Here is a 26,766-nt window from a genome sequence, read left to right on the forward strand (position 1 = left end):
CCAGCTAGGTAACAGAATACTATGTGCACACAGGCTAACTATTCTCCGTTAGCATGGAGTTACTGACAAGTCCCATATCAAGGCATAATAGATATTCACAGAATTATCAAAGAAACGTATATCATATCATATCAAATAGAATTTACTTTATCAGATTGCGAGTGCAAATTCAAGAATAAATGAGTACTCGGAAAATAAAGCAACATATATAAATATTCAAGAAATTTACTAATTGTACTCATTGTATAATCAACATACATATTTATTTATATTATATGCATATTAAAGATTATTCCACTCACCCGGAAAATACTGAACTAAAGGAATGTCAGACGAAAGACCCAAAAATCCGATTAAGGATCGTTAGGAGAACCTACAATAAATATATGAAATATACTCAAAAACAAATCAAACAAAAGATCCCAATGCATAAAATAAAACCGGGCTTAATCTCCCAAGTTTAGGGACTAAAACGACAATTTTCCAAAATAGGGACCAAAACATAATTTTACCAAATTTTGAGGACCGAACTGTAAATATATAACCATACTGAAATTCTGTCCATAATTAATCCTTAATTCTGTCCAGGATATATCATTATGCTTCAAGGACCATTCTGGAACTTTACCAAATTTTTAGGGTCAAATTATACTTTTTGTCAAATTGGAGGACCAAACTGAAAATATCATATATTCCCAATTATACTGGAATTTTGTCCTTAAATCATCCTCAGTTCTGTTCAGAACCTCAATTTATGCCCTAGGGACCAATCTGTAAAATTTCCAAAGTTCGGGGACTAAACTGCAACTTTCACAAATTGAGGGACCAAACTGAATTTTCGTCATCTTCAACCTCAAACCCAGAATTTCAACAGATCACCTACTGTTATCCCCTGATTTCTAACATAATTTCACCATTTAAACAAAATCATAACTCAAAATCATTATCCTTCAATTCAATCTCTTAAAATCAACTAATTAATCAAATACCCACAATAATCAACTCCTAACCTTCAAATTAATTCATCAATTAACTCAAAATACAAACTTCAAAACTCTCAAAATTAATCAAAACCGAAATTTAACATATTATACACTTAAAACCATAAATCTAACCTTTTTTACTTATTTCCTCTACTTCTTTTCTCCTTTTCCCCTTATTTTCCCTTATTTTCTCTTCTTCTTCTTCTTCCTCCCTTCTCTCTCCCGTAGCTCTCTTTCTCTCAAAATCAGATCCCTTTTTTTTTTTTTTTCTTCTATTTATATTTATCAACTATTGGTCAATTACCAAACTACCCTTTAATCATTATACTTACTATTTAAGCCTCCAAGGACTTTATTGTATTTTTTCATTCCTTTTTATTACAAAAACATCACACACCTAGAAAGAGTCCCCGTAGCCGCAGTCAAAATCCAAAATTACAGGATATATAATTATATATATACACGCCTGGGCAAAACCCCAAAAGTTGACTTTATCAAAGTACTCCACAAATTCTCTCATCTACCAACATACCAAAAATAAATGTATGATTTGTGTTGTTTCGAGTATAAGTTGAAATCTTTTGATGATTGTTTTAAATCTTACAATGCGTTTTTTTATTTATTCAAGTTGTTTTTTTTTTTATTAAGAATATTAAGATATTTTTTACAAAAAAAAAAATTAATATTAAATTTTAAAAAACTGCTAGAGCGTACGACGTTGTCTGGTAATTTTAAGTTTATATTGTGTTATTATTTTCAATTTGGTCCTTATTTTTTTTTCTTTTTTTTTTTGTTGGAGTTATTTTTCTTTCAAATTTAACTCTCCAACCAAAAATTTGTGTCCTTTCTCTTTTAATTTCTTAGTTTTTTCCTTGGCCCTTTTACATAAGTTTTTTATTTCTTTTCAATGTATTCTTTTAATTATAATTTGTCAATTTTTTTTAATTTGATCATTATTATTTTAATTTCTAATTTTTTCACTGGTCCTTTTATAAAATTTTTAATAGTTTTCAATTGTATCTTTCAATCCAAGTCATGGTGTGTTATTTTTAAAAAAAACATTGGTCCACATTCTTTTATTTTTTTTTGTTAGAGTTATTTTTCTTTTAACTTTAACCCTCCATTCAAAAAAATTTAATTGCCCTCTAATTTATTTTTATTTTCACCATCATTCTTTTTAATTATCATTTTTTAATTTAGATCCTTTTGTATTGTTAATTTTTCCCCCTATTTCATTCTTCAATGTTTGATTTGCTAAGGATTATGCTTCACCATTTTTTCCAAGCATGATGCTTTTGGTTTAATAACCCGGGTCACATGTTTAAAAAGTTGATGTTAGTTGACATCCTTTTTTTTTACTTATTTTCTTTTTTAATTTTATCATTGTTTTCTTTGATTTTTTTTCTATAGAATTATCCCAATTTCATGACCTGGGTTATGAGTTTTGTGGAAAACTATAGGTTGACTCGCCCCTTATTATCTATTTCGTCATCATTCAACATTAGTGTTTTTTTTTTTTTTAAGAATTAACTCTTTTGTTTTCTTTGATTTTTTTTTATATAGAATTATCTTGATCTTATAATATGAGTCATAAGTTTTGCCTATTATTATCTATATTATATATTTATCGCACTATCTCGAGTTGACTTAGATTTTTTTTATCCCTTTTTATCTAATTTTGAATCTCTATAAATATTTTCCCATGGTTTCATAGTTTTTTTTTGTTAGAATTGTTTGTTCGCAGTTCTTGCGTATTCTTTTATCATCTAATTAAATTTAAATCAACTTATTGATCTCAATTTCTCTAATTTCTTCGAAATGGGCTTGCAATATCTTAATACTATTTTTACAGGACCATCCGGCCAGCATAACAGAGGAGAGCTTGGGACTTTTACCCATAAATTAGCCTACAAGACAATAATCCCAGCCTTTGGCGCCATTAGCAACAATCTGAGGAGGGACTCTGAAAAACCAGTTTCCATTTTGCTTTAGTGGATGACCCAGAAACTCAAGCATTCAAAGATGTCCCTTCTAGGCACACCAAGATCACTCCATTTCTTCTTGTGATTTGCTATATTTTCCCAAGGTGAGAAGAGAAATAATAAGATTAAGAGAACGTGAGCAAGATATATATAGAAGAAAAAACAGTGACACCGATGACTTCAAGCATTTTCGCAAAACAAATACCGAAACAAATGGTCTTAAGTTTATCCAAGAACATTAGGAAAAAAGACAAAGGAAAAACTTCCAGAGTCAAGACACGTTTCTTATTAATGGATCACCAAGTCTTGAAAGGGACCAAAGGTTCGACATCAGATGATGATAGAGCTTGATCAACTTGAAAACTGCTGCAAGTAATTGATGTAGAAGCATCATCCCTCGCACTGATTACTTCAGCCGTGATGCTCTCAGCTTCTTCGTTATTTTGTGACAATTGAATGATCCTCTCCAACTCTGATGTGACTTGTTTCATTGTCGGTCGCTTTTTTCCTTTCAAATTCAAGCATCTCATTGCAATATTAGCTACACCGATGACATCCTCCTTGGGGCAGTGCTCCTTAATTTGAGCATCAACAATATCAAAAATTCTGTTCTCTTCCATGAAAAGAACAAAATGTGCAGCCAAGTTTTTGGGTTCTTGTGACTCGTTTGTAAGAATTGCTTTTTGTCCAGTTAGGAGCTCAACAAGAACTACTCCAAAACTATAGACATCACTCTTATCTGTATACCGACTGGACCAAAGGTATTCTGGGTCCAAGTAACCAAAGGTGCCTTGCAAATTAGTCGTCAAATGAGTTTGATCAACGGAGAGTGATCTTGAAGTCCCGATATCGGCAGTTTCAGCAGCAATCTGTAATCTCATTTCCCATGGTAAAGGGAACTCCTCATATCCCATGACCTTTTGACCGCAACAATTACTCCATCTGCTAGCATCCCTTTGTACAGGGTACCTTGGCCATCTATTATAATATAATAGATATGAATATCTATACATATTATATTATACGATTGAGTCATTAATCATTATTATATTGCAAAAAATGCTAATCAATATGCAATTTTGAAATTTTCTTATTCCTTTAAAGTTTTAAGGAATTAAAATTTGTTTTAAACAATTAATTTTTTATGTTTCATGAAATTTTCAAAAAAGACTAAGATGATCCACTTTTTTTTTTTTTTAATTCTATGTTAGAATAACTTGTTCTTAAATATTGAATTTGAGTGGCATATGCAACCAAGCAGTGGCGAGGGAAGTGGCCATCAATTATTTCAAATAAAACTCTACGATTGACGATTTTAATATTTTGAATATTTTTTTAAAAATAAAAAATAAACTAGTTCGGTACTTTTGTTTTGAACCCAAAAGGCAAAGCCCTAGTAAATGATGGCCAGCTTATTGTTTTGGACTTTTGGGTGGATGGATGGATTCATTAATAAATTACATGGGGGGGGGGTTTAAGCAGGGGCCCGGGTCCCCCTAAAATATTCCGCCCCGGTATAATATATATATACCGCCCCTGGAAAAATTGGATGATGGACATCACTTGACTTGAATTTCTATTCCAAGTCTCGTATTAATAGTTGTTGCAGGCAAGAGTGATACAGAGAAGGGAAAGAGACGTATAGAGAATATATATATATAGAGGTAATTAAGTGTGGATGAAGTTTTTTTATTTTACAAAAGTTTTTTTACTTTAATTAAATGTGATTTTTTTAATTTGATTTTTAAAAAAATTAATTTACGTACCCTAATATAAATTCTGTAAATATAAATTCATTACTTTGCACAATAAATTTTGCAGTCGGTCAAAAACAAAAATAAAAATATAAATCATAAGTAAAAATTTTCAATGAAAAAATTGAAATAGAGCCATCAATTAATTTATTTTTCATTAAACAAAATAAGGTAACTTAAATTTAAAATCTATTTTTATTTTATTTTGAGATGTTTGTTAATAATTTGATGAGGTTTTTTTTTTTTATATAATTCTACCATTTTTGCTTTATTTTTTTCTTAGATCTGCTAATTTTACCAATTGTTTTTGAATTCTTGTTATAGTGTTTTTTTTTTAATTCATTAGATATATTTCATTGGTTTGTTTTGATTATACTTTAATTTTTTTTTATGCTATGTTTTTAGCAGAATCATCAAAATTATCAATTTTTTCTCACGATATATGTTTTGATTTTAGATTGAACCATGAACAAAATAAGAAGAATTTTATTTTTTTTCAAAAAAAAATATTGATAACTCGCAGCCTAGTGAACCAACTCCAATGTGTAATGTTAAAGTTATGATTGAGCAACTCCAATGCGTCTCAGTTTACAAAGAACCCGCGTTGATTAGTGAGAATAACTCTTTATTATTTTTTGCTTTATTTCAAAGTTTATCAAACATAAATAATACTTCGTTTTAGCTAATGTTTCTTATATACTTTGTATGTTTATATTTGATAGATATAAAGACTAACATTAAAGTGATGAATATATTATGAAGATGAAATTAACTTCGTTACTTTGACTCAATTTGATATTTCTTCAAACCTTTTACCTCATACAAAGATAATTATATGTTTATAGTAAGTTATTTGAATAAAATTAAATTATACAGGTTTTTTTACAACTCATGTACAATAAAGTCAAATAAATATTATATTTTATTATATTAATTATGACCCCTAACAAATAATTCTAGCTCCGCCCTGCATATAGGATATTTGAAAAACAAGGAACATCTGCCACTGCCACTGCCCTGCCACGTATTGAAGTGCATGCACATTAATTACCTGAAATAATAATTGTGATGATGCCAAACCTTGAATTTGTTTTCGAAGAATTACGGGTTTGAATTTTTTTGGAATCATTAAAATTTTATATAATGAAATTAGTTAATGGGAACACAAAGTAGTCCCAACCCATGTTAATTAAAAAAAAAAAAACATTTACATTCGTAATCCCCAAAGGTGTTGTGGCATTTACCATGGCATGGGTGTCTCTTGCCGGCATCCTTGCACTCATCGATATCTGTCAACATAACAAATTATGAATTTACCTTTGATTCAACACGAGTAAAAGTTCTAAGAAGTTCTGGCATGCAGGACTACGGATATCTGAGAAGAAAAATGAACAGTCTTTTAATTTCAATCACTTCACTACTGAAGGCATCTGTCACTTTACCTTGGCATCCTTTTTCATATCTATGGGTTTCCTTCGAATCCTGCTTTGCATGCGCAGCGATATCCTTGACCATTATCGGAGTATAGTAGCAATTTATATTGATGCCACAAGCATATGAACTCTTATTGGCCCGAGCCTCTTAGCATGTCTCGGTTTGAGCTACCCATTCGATCACAACATTTGATGTATATTAAGGTTTTGGAGTACGAGAGAGTTGCCAATCCGACAGGTCAAGGGAGTATCCTCAAGGAAAGCAAAGCCACAAGGGTTAAATTCGGAAACATCCGTGTGGTTGCGAATGCTCTGAATGGTAATATACAGAGACTTGAGACCCTTGGGAATCGAGGTCTGGCAGCATCCAGAACCTGAGCAGGGATTCTCCTTGGACATGGTAACATTTACAGTGCATAAAGAGAGACAAGCATCGCCGGATATCTCCTCCTCGTTGGTCACCATGGAAATTGTATCACAACCAACTGCTGTGAACACATTTCGAGAGTCTGAAAATGTGTAGGCTGGTCCAAGTGTAATAGACTGATTGAAAAGCAGCGACTGCATCCCTGACTTGTCATAGCAATCGAACGGTGTAAAAATGCTTACAGTGACTGTGCCATTCAGCAATGATGTATTGCGAGCAGGCATGTTCTCTCCAAACCACAGTTCATGATGACCATTATCAGTAGAAGTGCAATTTAGAAAGAAGTGTTTATTCATGGCGCATCTTTGTTCCCCAATCCCAAACGGGTAAGGAACAATAACATCCCCACACCTTTCTTGGCAGCCAGGTTTCACATCTGGATTTGCTGTTGCTCCTGTTACTGCAGCCACTAGTAGCAACATCATCAGCAAAATCACCCACCTCTGAAGCATCATTTTCTATACACCACCACCCAACTTAATATATGTATACAAAGAAGCTCCTTCTCCAAACCAACTCTCTCCCGCTAATTTTTAATTGTGCAACTTCATTTCCTGGTAGACAATATATAGCAAAGAGAGACTGACAGAAAATACTTATCATATGACCAATTCTGAGATGATCAGGTCAATGAAGTCTTGTGAGTCCTTTCTTTGATCCTTGTGCTGCTGAAGAATGGAGAGAACGCGGATGCTCCAGTTCTACCCCTCCCTAAAAAAGCATCTTGGATCCTTGTAGCCGCAAGCCATGCCACCAATCTGGGCTATCAGTGTGGAGGATGGACTGCAACTTGGCAAGGCGTTGATGGCAACAATTACACTGCTGGTATAACTGCTTCTCCCTTTTGCTTCCATTTCAAGCACGCTTCTCTTGAATTCAAATATAATAGTAGGAGTATTGATGGAGTTTGTCCTATCGCACAATGAGCCGGAACCACCATCTTAAGTGGTATCTCAGCCGCAGTAGATCCAAGCACAGAAATCATTTACAGCAAGAACCCTGATGCTGATTTCGTCAAGTCCAACAACTTCTCTTATGCCATTGTTGTGGTCGGAGAGACTCCTTATGCCGAGACAGCTGGAGACAGTTTGAACCTGACCATAGCTGAACCAGGTCCAAGGACGATCCTCAATGTCCGCGGCAATGTTAAGTGCGTTGTTGTCACAGTATCTGGTCGTCCAGTCGTGATTGAGCCCTACGAGTCAATAATCGATGCTCTTGTTGCTGCTTGGTTGCCAGGCACTGAAGGCCAAGGAGTAGCAGATGTGCTTTTCGGGGATGATGGATTCACTGGAAAGCTGCCCCGTAAAGAGGAAAGAGCACTTGATAAGTTTTGATATTCTCTTATTATTCTCGCCTGAGTTTTCATACATTGCTTGATAAATTTATATACACTGTCATTGTTTGATTTTTGAAGAACAAGTTTCTGGCCGAAATTATAGCTGCTGTACCTGGATAGCTACTATAACCGTTGTTTCTATATTACACAGTTGTTACAATAAATAATAACCACAATTGCAGCCTTGATGTATTCTGCATAATTCAAGGCAGAGTGTTATCTCTTGTTCCTGATTGCAGGCTTGTGTTGCAGCTATGATTTGCAGGATTAAAGGGCAGTGATGCACCTGATTGAAGACTTTCCCTTTTACCCCGGACTTGGTTCAAGACCGTTGATCAGCTCCATATGAATGTTGGTGACTCTCATTACGATCCCCTCTTCTCCTATGATTTTGGACTCACTACTAAGCCTGTCAATGCTAGCTAGAAAATCTGCTTTTGAACAACGATAGGTTTCAGCATGTCATGTAATGTTCCAAGACATTTAGCGGAGTCATGATTTTTGCTTTGTTTTTCTTTTTGTGAACAGATTGTTGTTTGAAGTTTCAGCTAGTATGGAGATTGTTGATTTGATATGTCTATCCATTGCATGCCATAACATAGGAGTTATGTTAGCTAGAAACTTGTTATTTTTTGATAGATTGCATGATTAGGTACTAACTTATTTGGTGAAATAGTATTGTTGAAAGAAAAATTTTATTTGGAAAATAGTATAGTTGAAGAAAAATCTTGGAAAATCATATTTTAAAAGATTGTGCCACAGTATCTTTGAAAGGTTGCCTCATTGATCAAGGCAATATTATATCAGAACTAAAGAAGATGGTCATCTGCGGTATCGCCACAGTAGCTTCAGGTAATCTAGTCTTCAGCCCTCCGGGCAGCTAGCACACATTAATTCTTGGATTCTACATGTAAATGCAGTTATCCTTTGATTCACTACTACCCCATGCTGAATTTCTTAACATGCGGAAAAAAATCAAAATAACTTCTTTATAAACAAACATTTGGATTTGAGATTCTTGTGATTAGATAAATTCACCTTTTATGCTTCAAAGATACATCTATTAACAGTTTTGATAAGTTTTTCCCTATAATTGTAGATTATATATTAATTGATCCGTCCCTACACACACACACACACCCTACTCCTAGTATGAGAACTGAGAAATTAGATGGGGGCATGGTTTTAAAGCATCAGCGAGAAGGGATTTACAGTAAGTCAGAGGTGGCAAAAGCAACGAACAATTATGATGATCACCAGAAACTTGGCCAAGGTGGTTTTGGCTGCGTATACAAAGGAGTTTTACCATATTATACCCAACTTGCAGTCAAGAAGTTTAAGGGAGTAGACAAGGCTCAAATGAACAAGGAATTTCAGCAAGAAATTGGCTACAAGTCAATCGCAAGAACGTGGTTAAAAGCTACTCGGACTACTTTTGCAGACCAAAGAGCCTTTACTAGTTTACAAATTCATCTCTAACGGAACCCTTTTTTGTCACGACCCGAATCCCGGATCCATGACCGGCACATAAGCAAGGTTCCCCTCCAAGGTTCCAAACCTATGCGAACCCAAACTTACATACAATCCTTGAAACAACTCAATCAGAGTTTAACGCAGTATTAACAACAAACAACTTCATAATATAATTCGATTGTCTTAATACAAGAGTTAATAATTTCATAGTTTTGGAGCACTAACTTGACACAAAAGGAAGGTACAAATTACAACCAAAAGGCAGGTTCGGAAGGTTCAACAAAAGTAACCTGCTATCAAGCTATAAGCCTGAAAAGAATAAATAATGAGAGGGTGAGTTCAACAACTCAGTGAATAGATAACATTCAATATACACATACGAGGTAATATAACAATGAGAAATATATATACAAGTATGGCTTTAGTTCTTATACGAAGGTTTATCAAATAGGCCATAACAAGAATATCATATGGTAAAACTCGTCAGAAAATCAAAATGCAATGAGCATGAGGCTCCGTACTGTGGGATGATCAGTCCACACAGGTTGGTGACTCCCCCGACCAACTAGGGTTCAGATACGATGTGCACAAAGACTAACACTACCCTGTTAGCATGGGTATTCTGACTGACATACCATAGGTTCATAATCATAATCTCACAAACATATTCATATCTCAAAGCTCAACTCATGACATCAATCAAATGAGGAGCTATCAATTCAGAAGTCAATTCATATTGGTTCATATCAAGAAATCAGATTCAATAATTGATCATGCTTTATCATATCAAGGATAATAATCAGCATATATATTATCAAGAAGCATGATCCAATTCATATTAACAAATCAAATATTTATAATATTTCTCATGCATATGGAAAATTATCCACTCACCTGACTCAAAAGCAAACAGCACACACAAGCTGAAACCGAAGGAAATTCTACTAACGTCCTGCCGGTAGAATATCAGGATTATCTGAATACAAAGGAGACATATTCAAAAACGACTCGAAAGAACATTTAATCTATTTAATACACTTAACTAAGGGTGTATTCTGTAACCCTATATTTTTTGAACTAACTAGTCAATTTTCTTAAAAATCCAAAATCTAACGGTTTTCCCGAAATCTAATCCATAATAAAAACAACTAATAAAATTGGTAATAATTCACTAAATAACCCTTAATTATTCATCAAACTAATCTGAAAAAGCTAATATTACAGCTAGGGACTAATCTGGAATTTTTCCATATTTTTAGGGCCAAATTGTAACTTTTGTCAAATGAAGGACCAAACTGAAATTTGTCATAATTCCATGAATATACTGAAATTCTGACCTTAATTAATCCTCAATTCTGTCCAGGATGTATCATTATGCTTCAGGGATCATTCTGGAATTTTACTAAATTTTTAGGGTCAAATCGTACTTTTTGTCAAATTGGAGGACTAAACTGAAATTTTCAGAAATTGAGGGACCAAATTGAATTTTCGTCATCTTCAACCTCCAATCCAGATTTTAACAGAAACCCCACTGTTCTCCCCTGATTTCTAACTCAATTTTCACCATTTACACAATTGTATAACTCAAAATCATCATAATCTTCCATAATCAACTAAATCATCAATTAACCACAACAATTAACCTTATAACCTTCAAATTAATTCATCAATTTAAATCAAACACAAATTCTCAAAACCCTAACATTCATAAAAACTGTAATTAAAGCTTAATTAACATATTATACACATTAAACAACCTAAATCTTACCTTTTTCACTTATTTCCTCCAAAACTCTTCCTTTTTCCCTTATTTTCCCTTCTTTTCTCTTCTTCTTCTTTCTCTCTTCTCTCTCACGGTTCTGCTCTCTAATTTCAGATCACTTTCCCTTTTTTTTTTTTACTTCCTATTTATATTTATCAATTATTTATCTAATTACTACTATACCCTTATTTAATTTATTCCTACATCTAAGCCTTCAAGGGCTTTCTAGGCTTTTCCTATCCCTTTAATACAAAACATCACACTTTTCATCATATCCATGATAAAAGTCTCAAGTGTTGAGAACTCGGACAAACCGTTTGAGAGTAGCTGCTGGGACTGCACTTGCACTTTGATTATTTGCGTTCTTTAGCAAACTCTCCAATCGTTCATGGGGATGTCAAGACAGTGAACATACTTCCGGAGCTGATTTTGGAGCTTCAGAGCTGATTTCACCAGGTGAAGCTGATATAGCCACAAAAATAATGGGGAATTTTGGCTACCTGGATAGTGAGTGTCTTATGACAGGTAATTTAACAGTAAAGAGTGATGTCTTCAGCTTCGGAGCAGTTCTCGTGGAACTTCTGACAGGACATAAGCCAAACTCTAATGCCTGGAGAGAAGCGTAACATCATTTTCATCTCATCATTGGAAAACAATCATCTCCTTAAAATTTTAGATTTTGAGGTAGCTAAAGAAGAACCGGAGGAGATAGAAATGGTTGCTGGGCTTGCAAAAAAGATGCACAAATAGCAGGGTGTAAATAGGCCAAGCATGAAGTATCTGACGAGTTATCTAGGCTAACAGCACTTCATGAATGCTTGTGCGGTCAGAAAAATAGTGGAGATATAATCTTAGCCAGGCAAATCATCACTCCTCTCCATGAGAATGCAAGTCCTTGAATAAGTGAACCTAAGATGCATTCCTTATTGAAGTCCAGAAAGTCCGCTACAATCACAAAGTCCAAATTAAGTGCTACGTTGAATTGGTCTAGTATCGTCCTAAATCATGTTGATCGCTTTATTATGATCTTTATATCACATCTCAGGAATGGCATTTCGGTCCATGGTTCCACAAAATCTACCATGCAAGGTAAATTAATCGCTTTATTATGATCTTTATCCTGCAAACCCACAATTTTTACTTTACATGATGAAAAAAGAAATGATAAATCCAGAAACATGTTAAGCTTACAGGATCCTGGAGACAATAATACTCAATCACTACCAATAAAGCTGCAACTTAATCAAACAAACTATTTAGTACACGCTTGACAACAATTTCTTGGCCTTCCGAAAGTGCAGCATGTTTCCTTGGCGAATTCCAATTTTAAATGCTATCGGTGTAGTTTTCAATCTCGAAGGATATGACAGTTTGGGATTGACTCGTTGGAGGACTTGCGTTGTTGCGGAAAGATTGTGATGATTGGCCTAGCAAGTGCTCTGTCTCATCGCTATTTTGCTGGGCCCATGATTTCTGATTAAGGGATTTCAGCTTAGCAAGCTCCTCTGACACTTCCTTCATGGATGGGCGGTTTACTCCTATGCTATTCAGACATCTTTTAGCAAGCTCAGCAACAGCTTCAATCTCATCCATCTCAGCTTCATCAGCTGCTTGAAAATCCAAAATCCCAATAAGATCATTATTTTCCAATGCTGAGTTGAAGTACTGAATAAAGTTCCGTTTCTTTCCTGACTTGGCATTTGAGTTCGGCTTCTCCCCTGTGAGAAGCTCCACAAGAACTACCCCAAAGCTATACACATCACTTTTTTCAGTTAAATTACCCTCATAAGATACTCTGGATCCAGGTAGCCGAAAGTTCCTTGTATTTTCGTGCTAAAAATATTGGTCTGGCCTGGAGAAATAAGCACCGAAGCTCCAAAATCTGCTACCTTTGCCGTGTAATTATCGTCTAATAGAATGTTCACCGACTTGACATCTCCGTGAATAACTGGAGGGTCTGCTAGAGAGTGCAAATAATCAAGCGAAAGAGCAGCCTCCGATGCAATCCTCAGACGATTGCTCCAGGAAGCCAATACCTGTGACCTTTTGTCATGGATGTGCTTGAAAAGGGTTCCATTTGAGATGAACTCGTAAACTAGTAAGGGCACTTTGGTCTCCAAGCAACAGGCCCAGGAGTTTTACCACGTTCTTGTGGTTGACCTGTGAAACAACGCAGATTTTCATGTTGGAAATCCTCGTTCATCTGAGCTTTGTCCACCCCCTTGGACTTCTTGACAGCAACTACTGTATTGTCTGCTAAAACTCCTTTGTAAACTGAACCGAAACCACCTTCCCCGAGTTTTTTTTATCATCATCATAATTGTTGGTTGCTTTTGTCAGCTCTGCCTCACTGAAAATCCTTACTCTTTGATGCTTTAAAACCGTTTTCCCCCATTTTCTCTGAAGTTCTTGTCCTTTCTTCTTTTACTCAGGATCATGAAGAGCAATAGGCAAATAATCACCAGGGAAACTATGGCGCCTATGACTGCATACAGAAAATCAATGGAAAACAAATGAATCTCTTGAACCGAAACGTTTCCATGCCATATTTAGTGGCTATGCTAATCTCATGTGTTGAGAGGGAGGAATAAAGGATGTATGCAAAGCAAAATCCAATAACAGGAACTTATTGGTTCTCTGAGTACTAAAGATGGAGCTCTGGAAGCAGTCAAAGCAAGCTATAGCAACCACTGGTATAGAATAAAAATGCAAAGGACATTTTACCTGCTATAATGGTAGTGATTAGCAAATCCTTGACAGCCTTTCTTTTCCATCACCATGCATGCCAAGTGAACATTTACATTTGTAATCCCCAATTGGTGTTTGTGGCATTTACCATGACATGTGTATTTCTGGGGATCCTTGCACTCATCAATATCTGTAAACATAAAAAATTATGAATTGACCTTAATTCAATACAATTTAGTCTACACGAATATAAATTCTAGAAAAGTTCTACGCATTTAGAAGCTGTTTTTGTTTCATCAATATCTGACAAGAGGAAGAACAATCTTTTAATTTCAATTAGTAACTACTGAAGGCATCTGTCACTTTACCTTTGGCATCCTTGTTCAAGATATGGGTTTCCTTCGAACCTTTTTGCATTCGCAACGATATCCTTGACCATTATCAGAGTAATTGCAATTTGTATTCATGCCACAAGCATATGAACTCTTATTGGCCTGACCTTTTCGCATTTCTCGTTTGAGCTACCCATTTCGATCACAACATTTGAAGTATCACTAGGTTTGGGAGTCCGAGAGAGTAGCCAATCCGACAGGTCAAGGGAGTCTTTGTCCTCGAGGAATGCAAAGCTACAGTGGTTAAATTCGGAAACATTCGTGTGGTTGGAAAAGCTCCCAACGGTAATATCCAGAGACTTGAGACCCTTGGGAATCGAGGTCTGGCAGCATCCAGAACCTGAGCAGGAATTATTCTTTGACATGTTAACATTTTCAGTGCATAAAGAGACACAAGCCGCCCCGAATGTCACCTCGTCGTTGGTCACCATGGCAATGGTATCACAACCAACTGCTGTGAAAACATTTCGAGAGTCTGAAAATGTGAAGGGGCCTGATCCAAGTGAGATAGACTGATTGAAAAGCCCCGACTGCAGCCCTGACTTGTCATAGCAATCATACGATGTATCAATGCCTACAGTGACTGTGCCATTCAGCAATGATATATTGCGAGCAGGCATGTTCTTTCCAAACCACAGTACTTCATCAGTGGAATTGCAATGTAGAAAGAAGTGTTTATTCATGGCACATCTTTGTTCCCCAATCCCCAAACGGGTAAGGAACAATAACATCCCCACACCTTTCTTGGTAGCCAGGTTTCACATCTGGATTTGCTGTTGCTCCTGTTACTGTAGCCACTAGTAGCAACATCATCATCAAAAACACCCTCCTCTTCTGAAGTATCATTTTCTAGACACCACCACCCAACTTAATATATGGATACAAAGAAGCTCCAAACCAACTCTCTCCCGCTAATTTTTAATTGTGCATCTTCATTTCCTGGTAGACAATATATAGCTAAGCGAGTCTGACAGAAAACACTCATCATATGACCAGTTCCGAGATGATCAGGTCAATGAAGTCTTGCGAGTCCTTTCTTCGATCTTTCTTCCATGGCAATCCAAAATTAACCCAACTGTGATGTAATTAGATTTATTTTATTTAGTTTTCTATTCTTTCAAGTTCGGAAAACATCCCATCCGAAGTCATGAGTCAATGAGGCCCTAGTAATTAATGGATCATGAAGACTAAAATAAATTATGTGAAAGAAACCACTAGGAGAAAAAAACAGGGAAAAGAAAAGTCCCACCTGAGAATACAGTATACCCCACAAAGGCAGCCATATTGGAAAATTTTATTGTTTCTGCAAGCTAAGGTTCCCTTTCCTCAATAAAAATGGATATGGTATTAACAAAGTTATGTCATTGGAAAATTTACTTCCGAGTATGAACATAACTTTATCATAGCTAGTAAACTTCAACAGGACCAGCCGAGCTCCATAGGGTATTTGCCACAGCAGAAACAGTGGAGAGCTTGGGACTTTACCCATAATTAACCTACAAGACAATTACAATAGGTTACGATTTTAAAACTTAACAGTAGTAAAAAGAACCCTCTTGGTTCAGGTACTGCTCTTCTTTCTGTGATGCTCTTACTCCGACCTCTCAACTTCTTCGTTGATATCTTATGGTGACCATATCCGCTGGCATGTAACTGGTGTGGACCGACGTCTGTGGTCCCATGAGGCCAATTTATTTTGTAATACTTAAAAAAAATAGCATAGTATTAAATGCCATTAAAAACATGCATGTCTTATCATTGTAAAAGTTGGGTTGGGTGAATGAACTGTTGAAGGTTTCATGTTTCGTCAACATAACCATTTTTATATATTATAATGGATGTTAACATCAAGCTTAAAATAAGTGACACTGGACCTAGAAATTAACATTGGATTCCACCTAGCTAGCTGCAGGGGCGGTGGGCTCAGGACCACAAGCAGGCACGAATAGAGCTAGTAAATGCGAGAAATAAAATGAAAATGGCATATATAGACACCAACCTTGAAAATCAACCTTCTTTTGTAGCACGACATGTCGTCTACTTTGGTCTCAAAAACTTTTACATTTCAAATTGATTTGTCCCCTCATAAATCAAATGGCTCTCCCACATCCGGGCTCGTGTTAATTGTTTTCATTTTCCTTCAAATAACAAAAATTAAAAATAAAATAAAGTTGATTAGTAGTAAATTATAACATCAAATTAAAAATAATATAAAATTATATTTTGAAATTTAATTAACAATTTAAAATATTGGTTGAATTGAATTTTTAAATATGGTATCAAAAATTTAATGTTTAAGTTGTTACATGTTTAAATATCACCACTATTATTTATTTAATAAAAAAAATAAACATATAATTATATTGACCCGTACAAGTTTTAAGGAATGTATTAAAATATAATATAAAATTATATACTGAAATCTTAATTTACTTGTTTCACATGACATAGTGACCATGCACGCACTGTCTCCAAAAACATAAGCATAAAAAACTGGCCAAACACAAACTGGAACCTACCGTGTAGCTTCATCGAAAACAAAACAAGGCAGGCTACTAAAAATGACTTTATCATAGTAAACTCCAGCAGGACCAGCCGATCTATAGGACAGAAAGACAATGAAAATAAAAGTCCCTCCTTGGAATAACCCAACCTTTGCATCGGCAGCCATTTTATAAAACATATCTACTTTACGTCTACGTCAACAACTTAACAATTTTAGAAGGATTTACAATTACATCATAATTTATTATTTGCTACTTGTGGAGGCCTATTATTATAAACTGCAGTGCCGTGGTCTTCACGCTGCCCCTTCATTGAGAGCACGTGCTCGAACTGTTCTTTGATTTTCGTGGAATATTACAGCTTGTGCATGAATTTTAAATGGGAGAAAGCATCTAGAAGCGCGACATGAAGGCAAAATACTTCCAACAGCAGTCCTGTACATTTAGACTCCATACCAATAGCCAAAACAAGATCACATCGTTGTATGGCAAATATCAATGTCAGGGCTACCACAGTTTTTTGACCCCCTGATAACTGCTTCATTGATTGTGTTTCCCCTTGCCCTGTAAATGAAACCTACTTACCAAAATCAACTTGAGAAGCAGATTTAAATTTGAGAATGCCCATTATAAAACCAAGCATACTCTAAATATTTAATAAAAAATATTGTTAAATGTGTCACCACATCTTCTTCCTCTTAATGTGAAGTATGTCATCAAAATAGTGGATTATTTGTCTTTGGATAGACATTTTTTTTCCCTTTCTTTTCTCTCATCTCCTCCCTAAATTGCAGATTAGTATTCTTGGTTTTTTATATTTCTACTTCAATCCTTTTCTTTTAATTTTTATCCTTAGTTTTTTGTAAAAGTTTCATTTCTTTTCAATTTGGGCCTTTCAATTCAAATTTATATATATTATATTTTTAAATTCAATCCTTATTCTTTTGATTCTTTTTTTCTTGGCCTTGTTATAAAAGTTTTATTGGTTTTAAATTTTATCATTCAATTCAAGTTTATGTTGTGTTCTTATTTTCAATTTGGTCCTTTTTTTTGAGTTATTTTTCTTTCAATCTTAACCCTCCAATCAAAAACTTTGTGTCCTTTCTCTTTATTTTCTTAGTATTTTCCTTGGCCTTTTTACACAAGTTTTATTTCTTTCAATGTATTCCTTTAATTATAATTTGTCAAATATTTTTTTTATTTGATCCTTATTTTTTAATTTCTAATTTTTTCATTGGCCCTTTAATTTATAAAAGTTTTATTAGTTTTTAATTTTATCTTTCAATCCAAGTCATGGTATGTTATTAAAAAAAAAAAAAATCATTGGCTCTCATTCTTTTATTTTTTTTATTAGAGTTATTTTTATTTTAAATTTAACCCTCCATTTAAAAAATTTTAATTGCCCTCTAATTTATTTTTTATTTTGATTTTCACCATCATTCTTTTAATTACCATTTTTTAATTTAGATCATTATGTGTTGTTAATTTTTACCCCTTATTTCATTCTTCAACATTTAATTTGCTAGGGATTATACTTCACTATTTTTCCATGCATGATGCTTCTGGTTTAATAACCCAGGTCACATTTTTAAAAAGTTGATGTTGGTTGACATTTTTTTTACTTATTTTTTTTTTCAATTTTATCATTGTTTTTTTTTCAATTATTTTTTTTCTATAGAATTATCCCGATCTTATGACCTGGATCATGAGTTTTTCGGCAAACCACAGGTTGACTTGCCCCTTATTATTTATTTCATCACCATTCAACATTAGTGTTTTGTTTTTAAAAATTGACTCTGTTGTTTTTTTTTTTTTTTTTTATGTAGAATTATCTCGATCTCATAACTTGGGTTATGGGTTTTGCCCATTATTATATATATTACATATTTATTACACTATCTCGAGTTGGTTTAGTTTTTTTTTTATCTCTTTTTATCTGATTTTGTGCCTCTATGAATTTTTTCTAATGGTTTCGAGGTTTTGTTTTTTTTAGAATTATTTGTTTGCCGTTGTTGCGTATTCTTTTATCATGTAGTTAAATTTAAATCAACTTATTGATCTCAAATTCTCTAATTTCTTTGAAATGCGCTTGCACTATCTTAATATTATTTTTACAGGACCATCCGGCCAGCATAACAGAGGAGAGCTTGGGACTTTTACCCATAAATTAGCCTACAAGACAATAATCCCAGCCTTTGGCGCCATTAGCAACAATCTGAGGAGGGACTATAAAAAACCAGTTTCCATTTTGCTTCAGTGGATGACCCAGAAACTCAAGCATTCAAAGAGGTCCCTTCTAGGCACACCAAGATCACTCCAATTCTTCTTGTGATTTGCTATATTTTCCCAAGGTGAGAAGAGAAATAATAAGATTAAGAGAACGTGAACAAGATATATATAGAAGAAAAAACAGTGACACCGATGGCTTAAAGCATTTTCGCAAAACAAATACCGAAACAAATGGTCTCAAGTTTATCCAAGAACATTAGGAAAAAAGAAAAAGGAAAAACTTGCAGAGTCGAGACATGTTTCTTATTAATGAATCACCAAGTCTTGAAAGGGACCAAAGGTTCGACATCTGATGATGATAGAGCTTGATCAACTTGAAAATTGCTGCAAGTAATTGATGTAGAAGCATCATTCCGCGAACTGATTACTTCAAGGTAATTCAAGTTATTGTTTTGGACTTTTGGGTGGATGGATGGATTGATTAATAAATTACATATAGGATAGTTGAAAAACAAGGAACACTTGCCACTACCACTGCCACTGCCGCGTATTCAAGTGGATGCACATTAATTACCTACCAAATAATGGGTAGTTTTCCTCCATGTTCACCCATGAATAACTCCATTATCTACCAAATAGTAGGTAGTTTCCCCCCCCCCCCATGATCTTCCATGATCTTAGTGGGTTGAGAGCAACCCCTGGTAAGCCCCTATACTTTCAGCTTCCATGATTCTATAATCTTGGATATCAATAACTGCCACTAACCAACATTTTACATGTCCACTTGGCAGCCCTAACTGCCAGTTCTTGCTGCATCATCTGTTGAGTTTCTCGCATGCCTTGGACAGTCGTTTGTCTAAGTTTAAAATCGTGCCAAGTCGAACCAACAACTTGCACAAGCTGTTGCGTGCTGCTGAATTCGCATCTGTGTGCAGGAAGCCATTGTCTGCGCTACTAAATTCCGCAACAGTCCCAATTCTCGTCAGCCTATCCCCCTGACGAGTTTTCTTGCTTGGCCCGAACAATCCATTGTCTAGCCCAGAAACTCAAGCATTCAACAAAATCTTACTGTCAGTCAAATTATTCAAACCAGTAGTAGCTTAAGTGGACATATTATCTGTAGATGCATTTAATTATTACCAGCTTCCCGTTAGATATGAATAACTACTTCTACTCCAGGAACCTAAAGATCAACTCGCTGCAATGGGTGGCAGCAATAGATGAAGGGCACGGTGGTAATGCAAAATCTACATTTAGACTCCATACCAATAGCCAAAACAAGATCACATCGTTGTATGGCAAATATCAATGTCAGGGCTACCACAGTTTTCTGACCCCCTGATAACTGCTTCATTGATTGTGTTTCCTCTTGCCCTGTAAATTAAACCTACATGCCAAAACCAACTTGAGAAGCAGATTTAAATTTGAGAATGCCCATTATAAAACCAAGCATACTCTAAATATTTAATAAAAAATATTGTTAAAGATAATATTTAATTTTTTAGATTAAATAAGAAAAACGTAACAATTAAAGATAATATTTTCTCTTAAATTAAAATAGAATAAAATATAAATAACTAAAGGAAATATCTATTCTTACCAAAAAGCCTTAAATATTTAATATATATTTTTATTAAAGATGATATATAAATATTTAAGATGCTTTTTGTTAAATTATGTATCCAAAACGAAGTCATAGAATATTATGAAAAGCAAACAATTCTAACCTTTTGCCTTAATTTTTTGAACGTCACAGGGTTTTGTCATCTCTGATTGGGAGGGTATTGACAGGATTACTTACCCACCTCATTCAAACTACACAGAGTCAGTTCTGAAAGGAATTTCAGCCGGAATTGACATGGTTAGTTGATTCCTACGTCTCTATTCTCAAAGACTAGCAGAAACTTGCCTACTCTTGTCAAACAAAATGTTTTTTGTTCTTGTTGATTAGAGCTGCTGCTTTTCTTGACATTGAAGCTTTAACGTGTGTGTTTCAGATCATGGTTCCATACAACCATACTGAGTTCATCAATATTGTGACTGACTTAGTAAATAACAATTACATTTCCATGGACCGTATTGATGATGCTGCCAGGAGGATTTTGCGAGTGAAATTCACTTTAGGTCTATTTGAGACTCCCTTAGCTGATGAGACCTTGGTTAACCAGCTCGGAAGCCAGGTAGCTTTATATGTCTCAATCTAAGCATTCCTTTCCCATTTCAGGAGATTACTTATTTGTCTGAAAACTCTCCACTTGGTATGAAAACAGGCTCACAGAGATTTGGCAAGGGAAGCTGTGAGGAAGTCACTCGTGCTGTTGAAGAATGGAGAGAACGCGGATGCTCCAGTTCTACCCCTCCCTAAAAAAGCATCTAGGATCCTTGTAGCCGGAAGCCATGCCAACAATTTGGGCTATCAATGTGGAGGATGGACTGCAACTTGGCAAGGAGTTGATGGCAACAATTACACTGCTGGTATAATTAAAATGCTTCTCCTTTTTGCTTCCATTTCAAGCACGCTTCTCTTGAATTCAAATATAATAGTAGCAGTATTGATGGAACTTGTCCTATCGCACAATGAGCAGGAACCACCATCTTATGTGGTATCTCAGCTGCTGCTGATCCAAGCACAGAAATCGTCTACAGCAAGAACCCTGATGCTGATTTCGTCAAGTCCAACAACTTCTCTTATGCCATTGTTGTGGTCGGAGAGACTCCTTATGCCGAGACAGCCGGAGACAGTTTGATCCTGACCATAGCTGAACCAGGTCCAAGTACGATCCTCAATGTCTGCGGCAATGTTAAGTGCGTTGTGGTCACAGTATCTGGCCGTCCAGTAGTAATTGAGCCCTATGAGTCACAAATCGATGTTCTTGTTGCTGCCTGGTTGCCAGGCACTGAAGGCCAAGGAGTAGCAGATGTGCTTTTCGGGGATTATGGATTTACTGGAAAGCTGCCCCGGACTTGGTTCAAGACCGTTGATCAGCTCCCTATGAATGTTGGTGACTCTCATTACGATCCCCTCTTCCCCTATGATTTTGGACTCACTACTAAGCCTGTCAATGCTAGCTAGAAAATCAGCTTTTGAAGAACAATTGGTTTCAGCGTGTCATTTAATGTTACAAGACACTTAGCTGAGTCATGATTTTTGCTTCGTTTTTCTTTTTTTGAACAGATTTTTGTTTGAAGTTTCAGCTAGTATGGAGATTGTTGATTTGCTACGTCTATGCATTGCATGCACGCCATAACATAGGAGTTGTGATAGATTGCATGATTAGGTACTAACTTATTTGGGGAAATAGTACAGTTGAAGAAAAATAAAATTTATTTGGAAAATAGTATAGTTGAAGAAAAATCTTGGAAAATCATATTTTAAAAGATTGTGTCACTCCGAATAGTATAGAAATAAAAAAGAAAAGAAAAGGTTTTGAAAGGTTGTCTCATTTTAAAGTAAAGCAGCTTTTCTATTTTTTTTTTAGTGTTTAGAAATGCAGTCAACTTTCATCAAGACAATACTATCAGGACTAAAATAGCTTCCGGTTGCGTGTTTGAAAAATGTGATTGCTGTTGTTTTTTTAAAGTGTTTTTCACTTAAAAAAATATGCCAATAATATTTTTTTTATTTTTTTAAAAATTATTTTTAAGATCAGCACATCAAAATAATTTGAAAACATAAAAAACATATTAATTCAAAATAAAATAAAAAATATATTTTTTTAAAACGCTTTTTAAAACACAGTGTCAAACATGTTGGACAGCTAATACATATTAATTCTTGGATTCTACATGTAAATCTGCAGTTATCCTTTGATTCAGCTACTACCCCATGCTGAATTTCTTAAAATGCAGAATAACTTCTTCATAAACAAACATTTGGATTTGAGATTCTTGTGATTAGATAACTTCACCTCTTATGCTTCAAAGATACATCTATTAACAGTTTTGATAAGTTTTTCTCCATGATTGTAGATTATATATTAATTGATCCGTCCCTATACACACACATTACTCCTAGTATGAGAACTGAGAAATTAGATGATCATCAGAAACTTGGCCAAGGTGGTTTAACACAAAGGAGTTTTACCAGATTATACCCAGCTTGCAGTCAAGAAGTTTAAGGGAGTAGGTAGACAAGGCTCAAATGAACGAGGAATTTCAGCATGAAATTGGCTACGAGTCAATCACAAGAATGTGGTCAAAAGCTTTTCAGACTATTTTTGCAGACCAAAGAGCCTTTACTAGTTTACAAATTCATCTCAAAGGGAACCCTTTTTCATCATATCTATGATAAAAGTCTCAAGTGTTGAGAACTCGGACAAGCCGTTTGAGGCTAGCTGCTGAGGCTGCACTTGCACTTGATTATTTGCGTTCTTTAGCAAACCCTCCAATCGTTCACGGGGATGTCGAGACAGTGAACATATTTCCGGAGCTGATTTTGGAGCTTCAGAGCTGATTTCACCAGGTGAAGCTGATATAGCCACAAAAATACAGGGGAATTTTGGCTACCTGGATAGTAAGTGTCTTATGACAGGTAATTTAACAGTGAAGAGTGATGTCTTCAGCTTCGGAGTGGTTCTTGTGGAGCTTCTGACAGGACAGAAGCCAAACTCTAATGCCTGGAGAGAAGCGTAACATCATTTTCATCTCATCGTTGGAAAACAATCATCTCCTTAAAATTTTAGATTTTGAGGTAGCTAAAGAAGAACCGGAGGAGATAGAAATGGTTGCTGAGCTTGCAAAAAGATGTAGCAATAGCGATGTAAAAAGGCCAAGCTTGAAGTAAGTATCTAGGCTAATAGCACCTCATGAATACTTGTGGGGTCAGAAAAATAGTGAAGAGATCTAATCTTTGCCAGGCAAATCATCACTCTTCTCCATGAGAATGCAAGTCCTTCAATAAGTGAACCTAAGACAGACAATCACAAAGTCCAAATTAAATGCTACGTTGAAGTGGTCTAGGAACGTCCTAAATCACCGGGATCAAAATTATATCACATCTCAGGAATGACCTTTCGGTCCATAGTAAACTTCAACAGGAACATCCGGCCACCATAGGGTGCTTGCCATAGCAGAAACAGAGTAGAGCTTGGGACTTTTACCCATAAATTAGCCTACAAGACAATAACCCCAGCCTTTGGCGCCATTAGCAACAATCTGAGGAGGGACTATAAAAAACCAGTTTCCATTTTGCTTCAGTGGATGACCCAGAAACTCAAGCATTCAAAGATGTCCCTTCTAGGCACACCAAGATCACTCCATTTCTTCTTGTGATTTGCTATATTTTCCCAGGATGAGAAGAGAAATAATAAGATTAAGGAGAAAGTGAGCAAGATTTATATAGAAGAAAAAACAGTGACAGCAATAGCTTAAAGCATTTCGCAAAACAAATACAGAAACAAATGGTCTTAAGTTTATCCAAGAACATTAGGAAAAAAGAAAAAGGAAAAACTTGCAGAGTCGAGACACGTTTCTTATTAATGGATCACCAAGTCTTGAAAGGGACCAAAGGTTCGACGTCTGATGATGATAGAGCTTGATCAACTTGAAAACTGGTGCAAGTAATTGATGTAGAAGCATCATCCCACGCACTGATTGCTTGAGCCGTGATGCTCTCAGCTTCTTCGTTATTTTGTGACAATTGAATGATCCTCTCCAACTCTGATGTGACTTGTTTCATTGTCGGTCGCATTTTTCCATTCAAATTCAAGCATCTCATTGCAATATTAGCTACACCGATGACATCCTCCTTGGGGCAGTGCTCCTTAATTTGAGCATCAACAATATCAAAAATTCTGTTCTCTTCCATCAAAAGAACAAAATGTGCAGCCAAGTTTTTGCGTTCTTGTGACTCGTTTGTAAGAATTGCTTTTTGTCTAGTTAAGAGCTCAGCAAGAACCACTCCAAAACTATAAACATCACTCTTATCTGTATACTGACTGGACCAAAAGTATTCTGGGTCCAAGTAACCAAAGGTGCCTTGCACATTAGTCGTCAAATGAGTTTGATCAACAGAGAGTGATCTTGAAGTCCCCAAATCAGCAATCTTTGCTCGATACTTGTGATCTAAGAGTATGTTGGTGGACTTTATATCGCGATGATAAATTGGAATGGAAGCTGCTGAGTGAAGATAGCAAAGTGCTCCGGCAGTTTCAGCAGCAATCTGTAATCTCATTTCCCATGATAAAGGGAACTCCTCATTTTGGCGATGGAGATACTCGTAAAGAGTTCCATTAGGAATAAATTCATAAACTAAAAGAGGAACTTTTGCCTCCAAACAGCAACCGAGTAGCCTGACTATATTTCTTTGGTTGATTCGTGAAAGAATACAGACCTCGTTGATGAATCCTTCAAGGTTTTCTTCACCCACCATTGTGGATCTTTTGACAGCAACAATTACTCCATCTGCTAGCATCCCTTTGTACACGGTACCTTGGCCACCTTGACCAAGTATCCTATTCACATTGAAACCATATGTGGCAGTTTCCAACTCCTCTGAGCTAAATACTTTGGTTTTGGAATTACCACCTTGATCACCTGAGGATAATTGTTGCTGTAACTCTAGAAAATTATGATTTCCAAGTAAAACAATAAATCTAATAGCAAATACAAAAACATTCGATATCTACACTTTTTTTCGAGTAATCTTGAATGCCTTGACAAGAAATACTGTCACTTTGCTGGGTTTTGATTACCCTGATATTTCTATTGTAATATAATCAGAGAGTAACTGGGCTTAAAGCCTATGGTGGCTTGGAGGTCCTGTGATGATGAAAATCAGTGTCTATCAGTTGAAAAAGATTAAAATAAAAAAATAAAGGGGACACCGGAAAGTGGGTACCTTTATTTTCTACAGATATGACAGGGACATATTACAATGATAATTGAAGAATGTCGTAATCAGAGAGAGGGCCTCCTCCTCAGTGTGACACTGATAACTCCGCTTTTTCTTTTGATTAATCTTGAAAATGGTCAGTACAGATACAGGAGGAGACGTTCATCAGGAGTGACTCCATGAATTGTCAATTTTTTTCACCAGTCTGTGGCTGTCAGAAGCATACCACGCAACTGTTTTGTTTTTCCTGCTTTCATCAATTTTGATAGCAGGTCTCGCATGATTCAACAAGGAGGACTCGTAGAGCCTACGACTCACAACTCATTTCATGTTAGTAACATTTCTCACGTAAAACATCTTGAGTTCAAACATCCTCTTCATAATAAAAAGAAGAAAAAAGATAACAATAGACCACCATTCTGTCTGAAAAACTTCTGTTTCGGTTTGATGCTCTTCCTTTTCCCCATGATTCTGTACAGCAACCAGCCACCAATGAGCAGTAACAACACTCCAACAACCCCAACAACAACTGCATTTCTCAAAAAAAAAAAAAAAAAAAAAAAACAATTCTTGATTGGTCATTAAGTGTCTTTGGGAAGATGGTATAACCAGCATTCCTTTCTTTTAAAATAATAATAAAAAAAAAAATCAAAAGCAAAAACTTTTAATTTATTTTTGGAAGATGGGTTGTAAGATCCATAGATATAAAAGGCCTGAAGATCATCAATGAGCCCAAAACAATTCATAACCCAAGTATAGGAAAAAAATTTCTAAAATAATAAAAAAAAATAAAAGTTATCTACTAAAATAAAAGAAAAATAATGTTTAAACAAGCAGGTGACTTTTGGAGTTTTTTCTGGGAAATTTCTTAAACTTGGATGTGAAGGCTTTTTGTTTTGGGGCTATTTATGGGACTGATAACAAGATAAGTTCTTTTCTGATTCTTTATTTTTTGAATTATAAACAGT

The 26,766-nt window shown here is 35.3% G+C and overlaps 4 protein-coding genes, 1 long non-coding RNA gene and 2 pseudogenes across 5 annotated transcripts; 2 read left to right on the top strand and 5 right to left on the bottom strand.

Annotated features, from left to right (window-relative positions):
- Nucleotides 1-1,975: 1,975 nt before the first annotated feature.
- On the bottom strand, nucleotides 1,976-3,879 carry LOC118032426 (wall-associated receptor kinase-like 2). The gene has a single exon (XM_035037141.2). The coding sequence runs from the start codon at nucleotides 3,877-3,879 to the stop codon at nucleotides 3,262-3,264; it is 618 nt and encodes a 205-aa protein (XP_034893032.1). The 3' UTR covers nucleotides 1,976-3,261.
- Nucleotides 3,880-5,675: 1,796 nt separating this feature from the next.
- LOC140955926 (wall-associated receptor kinase 2-like) lies at nucleotides 5,676-7,165 on the bottom strand (annotated as a pseudogene).
- Nucleotides 7,166-7,182: 17 nt separating this feature from the next.
- On the top strand, nucleotides 7,183-7,916 carry LOC118032333 (uncharacterized). The gene is made up of 3 exons (XM_073411265.1): nucleotides 7,183-7,219; nucleotides 7,318-7,404; nucleotides 7,507-7,916. Exons 1-3 carry the CDS (start codon nucleotides 7,183-7,185, stop codon nucleotides 7,914-7,916), a joined length of 534 nt encoding a protein of 177 aa, XP_073267366.1.
- Nucleotides 7,917-9,525: 1,609 nt separating this feature from the next.
- LOC118032428 (uncharacterized) lies at nucleotides 9,526-11,391 on the bottom strand. The gene is made up of 3 exons (XR_004684657.2): nucleotides 11,160-11,391; nucleotides 10,286-10,367; nucleotides 9,526-9,700 (listed from the first exon to the last, which is right to left on the bottom strand). It is a non-coding gene; the product is annotated as an uncharacterized lncRNA (long non-coding RNA).
- A 960-nt stretch (nucleotides 11,392-12,351) lies between these two features.
- On the bottom strand, nucleotides 12,352-15,289 carry LOC140954240 (wall-associated receptor kinase 2-like; annotated as a pseudogene).
- Nucleotides 15,290-16,263: 974 nt separating this feature from the next.
- LOC118032315 (uncharacterized) lies at nucleotides 16,264-22,039 on the top strand. Its single transcript, XM_035036998.1, has 6 exons — nucleotides 16,264-16,346; nucleotides 16,618-16,634; nucleotides 20,721-20,827; nucleotides 20,964-21,146; nucleotides 21,237-21,441; nucleotides 21,552-22,039. The coding sequence occupies exons 1-6, from the start codon at nucleotides 16,264-16,266 to the stop codon at nucleotides 22,037-22,039; spliced, it is 1,083 nt and encodes a 360-aa protein (XP_034892889.1).
- Nucleotides 22,040-24,358: 2,319 nt separating this feature from the next.
- LOC140955928 (wall-associated receptor kinase-like 22) lies at nucleotides 24,359-25,650 on the bottom strand. The gene has a single exon (XM_073411271.1). The coding sequence runs from the start codon at nucleotides 25,376-25,378 to the stop codon at nucleotides 24,449-24,451; it is 930 nt and encodes a 309-aa protein (XP_073267372.1). The 5' UTR covers nucleotides 25,379-25,650; the 3' UTR covers nucleotides 24,359-24,448.
- Nucleotides 25,651-26,766: the final 1,116 nt, after the last annotated feature.

The sequence above is a fragment of the Populus alba genome, chromosome 9 (assembly GCF_005239225.2).
Source record: "Populus alba chromosome 9, ASM523922v2, whole genome shotgun sequence".
Lineage (NCBI taxonomy): Eukaryota > Viridiplantae > Streptophyta > Magnoliopsida > Malpighiales > Salicaceae > Populus > Populus alba.

What these genes read in the sequence shown, in the direction of transcription:
- LOC118032426 (XM_035037141.2), bottom strand. Translation starts at nt 3,879, where the DNA reads ATGGGATATGAGGAGTTCCCTTTACCATGGGAAATGAGATTACAGATT.
- LOC140955928 (XM_073411271.1), bottom strand. Translation starts at nt 25,378, where the DNA reads ATGCTAGCAGATGGAGTAATTGTTGCTGTCAAAAGATCCACAATGGTG.
- LOC118032333 (XM_073411265.1), top strand. Translation starts at nt 7,183, where the DNA reads ATGACCAATTCTGAGATGATCAGGTCAATGAAGTCTT. An exon ending in GATCAGGTCAATGAAGTCTT is followed by an intron (nt 7,220 to 7,317) that starts GTGAGTCCTTTC and finishes GGATCCTTGTAG; the next exon opens with CCGCAAGCCATGCCACCAAT. An exon ending in TGGCAACAATTACACTGCTG is followed by an intron (nt 7,405 to 7,506) that starts GTATAACTGCTT and finishes TCGCACAATGAG; the next exon opens with CCGGAACCACCATCTTAAGT.
- LOC118032315 (XM_035036998.1), top strand. Translation starts at nt 16,264, where the DNA reads ATGTCGTCTACTTTGGTCTCAAAAACTTTTACATTTCAAATTGATTTG. An exon ending in TTTCAGCCGGAATTGACATG is followed by an intron (nt 20,828 to 20,963) that starts GTTAGTTGATTC and finishes TGTGTGTTTCAG; the next exon opens with ATCATGGTTCCATACAACCA. An exon ending in TGGCAACAATTACACTGCTG is followed by an intron (nt 21,442 to 21,551) that starts GTATAATTAAAA and finishes CACAATGAGCAG; the next exon opens with GAACCACCATCTTATGTGGT.